This window comes from Arachis hypogaea, chromosome 14 (assembly GCF_003086295.3).
Source record: "Arachis hypogaea cultivar Tifrunner chromosome 14, arahy.Tifrunner.gnm2.J5K5, whole genome shotgun sequence".
NCBI classification, from domain to species: domain Eukaryota; kingdom Viridiplantae; phylum Streptophyta; class Magnoliopsida; order Fabales; family Fabaceae; genus Arachis; species Arachis hypogaea.
Window position 1 is genome coordinate 54645207 of NC_092049.1, and position 8935 is coordinate 54654141.

At 32.4% G+C, this 8935-nt stretch overlaps 1 protein-coding gene across 1 annotated transcript; it reads right to left on the reverse strand.

Annotated features, from left to right (window-relative positions):
• Positions 1-6341: 6341 nt before the first annotated feature.
• On the reverse strand, positions 6342-8248 carry LOC112742605 (CASP-like protein 2B1). Its single transcript, XM_072214103.1, has 4 exons — positions 8019-8248; positions 7780-7912; positions 6776-6980; positions 6342-6669 (listed from the first exon to the last, which is right to left on the reverse strand). The coding sequence occupies exons 1-3, from the start codon at positions 8129-8131 to the stop codon at positions 6936-6938; spliced, it is 291 nt and encodes a 96-aa protein (XP_072070204.1). The 5' UTR covers positions 8132-8248; the 3' UTR covers positions 6342-6669; positions 6776-6935.
• Between the last annotated feature and the right edge of the window lie 687 nt (positions 8249-8935).

An 8935-nucleotide genomic window follows, 5' to 3' on the forward strand; every position in this document is an offset into this window, starting at 1 on the left:
TAGCTCCTCCAAAGGCAAACGTCTGGCGGCTGAGGAACCTATTTCCGAACCAACACAACCAAAATCCAGGTCGGTTCCTGTGCGCTCTCAACGAGGTAAAACTTGAGTCCCTCTCAAAAATGTTAAAGAACCAGACATTGGACCTTTTGATCACAAAGCTCATTTTTTGACCTCTCATTCGAACTATAACCCCTATAGATTCAAATCTTCCATGAATAATGACTTTTATGAGGGGGTTATCCAGTATCGTACCCTGTGTCCATCTTTTCTCGCTAATTTGCCATCTTTGAAAAGAAAAGGTTTTCCATTTATTGATAACTTGATTTTTCTGGACTGGAATCATCTTTTTGACATCAAAAAGCCTGTTTATCCCTTATTGGTCAAAGAATTTTATGCCAACATGACTTATCATGAAGGCACTTCTCACTCATATGTAAAGGGTCGAGACATAGTTTTAAACAATGAAACTATCAGTGATGCTTTGAAGTATACTGATGTTGAACCTTGTGCTTACACTTCAGTTAAGTGGGACGAAGGTGTTGGAATTTCTTATAATGATGCATTGGCTCACATCTGTGAACATGTTTCTTTAATTGATGGCATTACACCCACTCACAAAGCCCTAGGGTATGAGCGTGCTCAGTTGTACCGAATGGTCAACCACATTATTCTTCCTCAAAGTGGCTCATATCAAAGGGTTTCCTACACTGATACTCTTGTTTTATATGCCATTCTCACCAAAACTAAAATTTCATTTGCATACTTCATGGTTAGATATATGTTTGACTCTGTTAGGAGTGAAAAAGATAAAGCACTTCCTTATGGCAGGTTTCTAACTTGCATATTTGAGTATTTTGGTATTGACTTGACCAATGAGGAATATCAAAATAGACATTCATACCTAAAAGGGGGTGGTTCAGTGAAACAGCCCAAAGGACCTACTCGATTTGAAAGGGTGGTCTTAGATGATGAAGATGATGACTTTGTTTCTCCTTCTCTTTCTACTGAGGGTACATCCATCTCTACTGGGAAGAAATCTGCTCTGCTGAATGCGGTCAACGATGTTGTCCAGGAGTTCGTTTCCCAATAAAATCACATGATTGCTATAAGAAAAGAACAAAGGAAATTAGTTAGCAAGCATGAGAATTTCCTAAGAAAATCAAGGGATAGAGTGGCTGTGTTCATGACCTTCATTGATAACTTTCAAAAGGATGAAGACCCTGCCACTGATGTTGAAGAGGAAGCTGGTTTGGAGGGGAATGATTCTGATGCCTAGGAATTGTCTCACGAAAACTGTTGTTGCTGCTCTCTTTTTTTGTCTCATGAACTCTGCTTCTTTTGATACTGTTGAACTGTTTTTTATTTTAGATGATTGTAATAACTCTAAATACTAATGCACTTTTGATAGTTTAGTTAGTACTTTGAACTGTGCTCTAACCCTTTACTGCAGGACTCAAGATATTATTTTTGTTGATCTTGCTTACTATCCGTCCTTGATGACAAAAGGGGGAGTAATAGCAATAGGATAGGCATTGCTGTTATTACTAGTATTGGCATTGCTACAGTTACTAGTATTTCTTTTGGATTTTTTTCTGATTGCTGCATTAAAAATTGCCTTCACATGATTGAATCTTTGTGCTGCTGATATTAGGTTGATGTTGGGCTGATTATGTGGTGTTGTTTGCTTGATATCCCTTAGACAAGATAAATGTGTATAGCTCTCTATTGTGTTCTCTTTGAGTACAATGTAAAATAGGTACAAAGAGGAAAGTATAAATCCAGGGGGAGCTAATCTTAAAAAAGAAAGGGGGAGCAACATAAAAGCAAATGACAAAAATCAAAGGGAGTTTTTAAACCTTAATCAAATTCATTTCCTTTTGATTATTACTTAAATCATGTTTGTCATCAAGGGGGAGATTGTTGAGTTAAGAAATTAACTAAATTAATTAGTGATGACAAACATTATTTTTGGCAAATAAATAATTAGTGTGGATTAATTATAATTGCATATTACTAATTATTTATTGTTGTAGGCCAAAACTTAGCAGCCCAAATTGAAATGAAAATAATATAGCAAGGATGGTGGGTCAATAAATAAACAAAGCCCATGAGGAAACAAAGCTGAAAAATCAAAACGGGCCAAGTAAATAAAACCCGATCCAAGCCCGTGTCCATCAATTCAAGTGGATCACACCAAGATTCTCATACAAGATTGAAGTCTTCACTCTTTCTCATTGCTTCCAAAGCAACGTTCCTTTCCTCTCTGTCTTAGTCAAATCACTGAACTTAGAAAAAGTAAGAAAGAGAGCTTAGTCCCTAAGCTAGTCATGAAAGAAGAAGGAAAGAGAAGGTTAAGCAAAGAAGGGTGAGGTCTAATCATCCATATCAAGAAAAGATCAGAAAGCTCAAGTTGACCATTGGAAGACTCTTGTGGTTGCTGCTTTATGGCTTTCGGTCAAGATGAAGAAGTCAGAAACAAAGTTTCTACTTTAAGGTTTAATGAGAAAAATTAAATCTGTGGGTTGGTGAAGCTCAAGGCTCAAGGTGTTGACCTTGGAAGAAGAACCCAGCATCATGAAAGGAGATAAAAGAGGTTTGCTGTTCATTCAGAAACCAAGGAGAGAAAAACCAGAGTGTGAGAATAGTGTTCTGCAAAGAAGTTCCTCTACTTGGATAATACTTTCTTTCAAAGAAGCATTCGGCCAATACTGAAGAACTGTATCTGAAGTTTGCGAATCTGGTTTTGCATATAGCAAAGAGGCTGCTGATGAAGTCAATCTCCTTCATGTTTTACAGATTGTGATATACTTTTCTATGTTTATCTTTCTGTAATTTCTTGTGAGAAAAGGCATTGTGAGAAAGCTCAAGTAAAAGCCATGAGTGGAAAAAGGCTGAGTGATACACTTGAGAGAAAAGCCTAGAGTTATTTTCTGATTTCTTTAGGTATGTCTATGTCTTGTATCTTATACCTGTGAGGTATCCCTTTCTTAGTTGGGTTAGCACTAAGAGTGAATAGTTAGGTATTAGCATAGCCAATGTCAAGTTAGGTTAGAACTTGAGTGTGAAAGAATTGGGTCAATCCTGTGAAATTGGTGTATGTAATACTGTTAACTATAGTGAAAATTTTTCCACTGTTGTGGAGGAGACTGGATGTAGGTTGCATAGCACAAGGCAACCGAACTAGGATACATGCTGGTGTTAGCTTTTCTCTTCTCTGCTAAGTTCTATTTTCTGATATTCATGAGACAAAAATAAATTGTCTCATAAATTTCCGCTGCTGAGCACAAACAAAATCATAATTGAAAGTTTGTTTGAAAAAGATCATAACAGCAACTTAAAAGGAAGGTATATATTCAACCCCCCTTCTTTAAGCCTTCCACAACCTTCAGCATCCTCTCTTGTGGCGTGATAGTGTTGGAGTTTTATTTGGGTCATTCTGAAAGTGAAAAAAAATAAAATCAATAAAGTTTTAGAAAGTGTGTATGAGTATTAATAGCTTAATAGTTCAGTGTACATTATAGAAAATTTATTATTAAAATCAACGGAAAATTACAAAACTCAGATTTAACTACACAAAAATGCTACGAATAAGTTTGAAAACACCATGGAAACACGCAAATCCCAGTGGGAAATCAGAAACACAATTGCAAACCCTAATAAAATTCCTGCATACTGAAAATGAAGAATCTAACAGAAAATCGAAAAAGAATCTCTCTTCATGAAGACAGAGTTCAGAAAAAGAATCAAAATTATTCAAGGCTACTATGGATTACATATTAGAAAACCAAATTCAGTATGATGCCTATAATTTCTAGGATATTTGGAGAGCAATTGAAGTGTTTTCATATGGAGTGTATATAGCTCTTATTATGTGTCTCAAGTTCATTGTGTTTTTTTTTTTTCACATGCTTCTGTTTCAGTTGCTGCTAGAATAAAAAAATTAGCCACGTTTTAACTAACAAAGCTAAAAGAAATATGCATTTATGTACAACAAAAGTACGTTTCTTAATCTCCAAAGAAAAAATAATCAATTAGGAGCAGAGTCTATAACACTTTGAAGTTACAAATTTTATTAAAAGCTGTTTCAGGGTTCATGATCATTTAAAGATCTTATTTCTTATGGTAAGAGAATATTATTCATCAAATTCTTCTCATTTTCTGAAGATAAATAAATTTTAACTGAATATATTCTCTGAGAAAGAAACACAATAATTCTTACCTTAACACGCTTAACACGAACCTCCTGTTGTTGCACCCTCTTCACTTTATCCTCCTGAGAGAAATTACACGACATCGATTCTGAAAGAATTTACCAGTATTTTAACACAACAGTTCTTCAAAATTAAATGTGTAAAAGAGCATCATTCATCAATTAGAAATATAAGAGATAAATACCTCCAATGTGAATCTGATGGTGAAAAAATAGACAGAACAACAACACTAATTAATTACTTAGATCACTACCCAAGAATAAATAATGCTGAAATAATTATAGGATAAAAACTCAGTGATGAGTCATATACAGTTATATATAAATAAGGAATAGAAGAAAATTTGGCTTTGAAGAGAAAAGGATAAAAAAAGCATATAGGTGACTTTGAAACTCAATTTGGTTGTGACAAAAATAAAAGGACAAACAGAAATAACGAAAATAAAAAATAGTAAGGAAACAGGTAACGACTTCTCAAGATACAAAATGAGGACGGTAGCAGTTGGAATTGAACCATATCAAATTTTATAGGTTTTCTCACTTTTTACAACAAAAGTATTTTATTCTTCCAAAGGCATCAAATTATATATTTTAAAAATCGAGAAATAGAAAGCACAAAATTAAGAAACATGGCATGAGTAATCAAAATATTAAAAAATTATTTGATATCATCGCTGAAACTAAAATAAATATCTAGTTTTCTATTAAAGTTAAAAATTTTTTGACAGAGAGAAAAGAATACTTTTCGAAAAAAAATAAACAATTCATAAGCAAAAACAGAAAAAAAATTCAATAAATGATAAGTATCTCTGCACTAAAAAATCAAGCAGATAAGAAAATAAAACAAAATGAGAGAAACGGACACGGAACATAACAAAGAATATTATTCTCAATTGTTGACCTCATCTACTATCTGAATATGAGTGGATAAAAATGCATCACTTATACAAAAATGCATCACTCTTTTAATCAAGTTCATTTGAACAGACATTTCCTAATCAGGTCCCTATATATTGGATGATGAATTGCTGTTTTTGACATAAAAATTCTGCATAGTATAAGAATGAAGGCGAAATATATCAAACTTACACTGAAGACAAGAACAGGAAGGCAGAAATTATGTTTCCTGAGCAAGGCAAAAGAAAGTAATTAAGATCAATCATGATATAGTAGATACAATTGAAGTAACTAATTAATTAGAGTACCTGAGAGAGACCTAAGATGCTGACAACAGTTCGAGCAATTTCTCCTGAAGCTGCTGCAGTCATGGCTGGTGATAGCTAAATAATGAGAACAGAGATCAAAGTGATCAACAATTCAGCATAGGGTGGTTTACAAAACTCAGATTTAAAACACGCAAACCCCAGTGGGAAATCAGGAACACAATTGCAATAATAAAATCACTGCATACTGAAAACGAAAAACCTAACAAAAAATCGAAAAAGAATCTCTCTTCATGAAAACAGAGTTCAGAAAAAGAATCAAAATTATTCAAAGCTACTATGAATTGCATATTAGAAAACCAAATCCAATCTGATGCCTACAATTTCTAGGATATTCGGAGAGCATTTGAAATGTTTTCATATGGATTGTATATAGATCTTATTATGTGTCACACTTTCATTGTGTTTTATTCCACATGCTTTGTTCCAATTGCTGCTAGAACCAAAAAATTAGCCACGTTTTAACTAACAAAGCTACAAGAAGTATGCATCTGTACAACAAAGGTATGTTTCTTTAATCTCCAAAGAAAAATTAATCAATTAGGAAGTGCATTAAATAAAGAGTTATCTTTATCTAACCAAAGTAATTAAGTACCTAAAATTAGCTAATTACCATACAATCAAATTAAATATCAATGAAACCCGTTAAACCTTAAGACCCAATGATAGAACAGCACAAGCAATACTAATTAATTAAGTTGGTGTGACAGTTTTGCCTAGTTAATTTCACATGGGTTCATCACCTCATTTCATAGAAACAAGTTGGTGTGAGAACAAACAAATAAAACTTCTTTTTTAAATTAAGCCTACCAAACTTGAAAGTTTACCTAAACTTGTGGAACCTAGAAAACTTAAAATTATAAAATAAAAAAACATATATTGTCACTCAAGTTATATCACTATGGACATAATGACAAATTACTTTTTTATTATGTCTTTGCATGAATTTAAAAAAAATAAGTAATATTAATCAACATGGTAACAAATTGCTTGAGGAAAAAGCAAGATGTTGATGCAAGAATCTTGATAATCTTGTGTTTTGACCACAATGTATAAGACAACAAAAAAAAGTAGGATGTGATCTTTCAAATATAAAAGGGTATCTGATCAGCAGAGAAAATGGCGCAAACTAAGGGCTTATTGAAGAGAACACTTCCCCTAACCAAACTCACAACACAACGGAGTCCTTGAATCAAAGAGTATCCAGCAGCCAAACCATTAGCAACTACCAAGAATCTGTAAAGTTTTTTAATCCATCAAAAACTAATGAATTAGGACAACAAAACATGCAAAACTTTTATTGCTAGAAATTAACATAGAACATAGATTAATAGATACTTACACCGAAGCCTTAACATCAGTGAATTTAGCTTCCTTCTCAAAGGAGAAAAACACCTTCACTTGTGAATCAGTTCCAATAAGAATAGCTACAATAACTCTAAGACCAAGAATCATAAACCTTAACACTAACTCAGCTATCTTGATCCTCTTATCCAACAATTTCAGGTTTGTGCTATGGTACACTGGAGCTGTTCCAAGACTAACACCTACATCCAAATAACTAATTTTCTCTAGACAGTAACAATGCAAAAGAAAACAATGGATATGAACACCAACCACTAAATTCTTCACCACTTAAATAGACACCGGGTTTTAGTTCAATACCCAAGAAAACAGAAGAAAAAAAAGATTCAGACAACGAAAAAAGAAATAAATAAAAAAGAGAAACAAAATATGTATTTAGAAAGTAAATAATCAAGAAGATAAAATACCATAAAATCAAAAAACCAGAAAAAAAAAAAACAATAAGCCAGTGAATACAATTGCACGCTATAAATACATTAACTTATTTTTACACACCAAATTAAATATCAATGAAATCCGTTAAACCTTAAAACCCAATGATAGAATAGCACAAGAAATACTAATTAATTATGTTGGTGTGACAGTTTTACCTAGTTAATTTCACATGGGTTCATCACCTCATTTCATAGAACCAAGTTGGTGTGAGAACAAACAAATAAAACTTCTTTTCTAAATTAAGCCTATCAAACTTGAAAGTTTACCTAAACTTGTGGAACCTAGAAAACTTAAAATTATAAAATAAAAAAATATAATATATATTGTCACTCAGGTTATATCACTATGGACATAATGACAAATTAATTTTTTATTATGTCTTTGCATGAATTTATAAAAAAAAAAGTGATATTAATCAACATGGCAACAAAATGCTTGAGAAAAAAGCAAGATGTTGATGCAAGAATCTTGATAATCTTGTGTTTTGCCAAAATGTATAAGACAACAAAAAAATTAGGATGTGATCTTTCAAATATAAAAGGGTACTTGATTAGTAGAGAAAATGGCCCAAGCTAAGGGCTTGTTGAAGAGAACACTTCCCCTAACCAAACTCACAACACAATGGAGTCCTTGAATCAAAGAGTATCCAGCAGCCAAACCATTAGCAACTACCAAGAATCTGCAAAGTTTATTAATCCATCAAAAACTAATGAATTAGGAAAACAAAACATGCAAAACTTTTATTGCTAGAAATTAACATAGAACATAGATTAATAGATACTTACACCGAAGTCTTAACATCAGTGAATTTAGCTTCCTTCTCAAAGGAGAAAAACACCTTCACTTGTGAATTATTTCCAATAAGAATAGCTGCAACAACTCCAAGACCAAGAATCATAAACCTTAACACCAACTCAGCTATCTTGATCCTCTTATCCAACAATTTCAGGTTTGTGCTATGGTACACTGGAGTTGTTCCAAGACTAACACCTACATCCAAATAACTAATTTTCTCTAGACAATAACAATGCAAAAGAAAACAATGGATATGAACACCAACCACTAAATTCTTCACCACTTAAATAGACACGGGTTTTAGTTCAACACCAAAGAAAACAGAAGAAAAAAAAGATTCAGACAAAGAAAAAAGAAATAAATAAAAGAGAGAAACAAAATATGTATTTAAAAAGTAAATAATCAAGAAGATAAAATACCATAAAATTAGAAAACCAGAAAAAAAATAAACCAGTGAATACAATTGCACCCTATAAATACATTAACTTATTTTTACACACCAAATTAAATATCAATGAAACCCGTTAAACCTTAAAACTCAATGATAGAATAGCACAAGCAATACTAATTAATTATGTTGGTGTGACAGTTTTACCTAGTTAATTTCACATGGTTCATCACCTCATTTCATAGAACCAAGTTGGTGTGAGAACAAACAAATAAAACTTTTTTTTAAATTGATCCTATCAAACTTGAAAGTTTACCTAAACTTGTGGAACCTAGAAAACTTAAAATTATAAAATAAAAAACTATATATTGTCACTCAGGTTATATCGCTATGGACATAATGACAAATTACTTTTTTATTATGTCTTTGCATGAATTTATAAAAACAAAGTGATATTAATCAACATGGCAACAAAATTCTTGAGAAAAAAGCAAGATGTTGATGCAAGAATCTTGATAA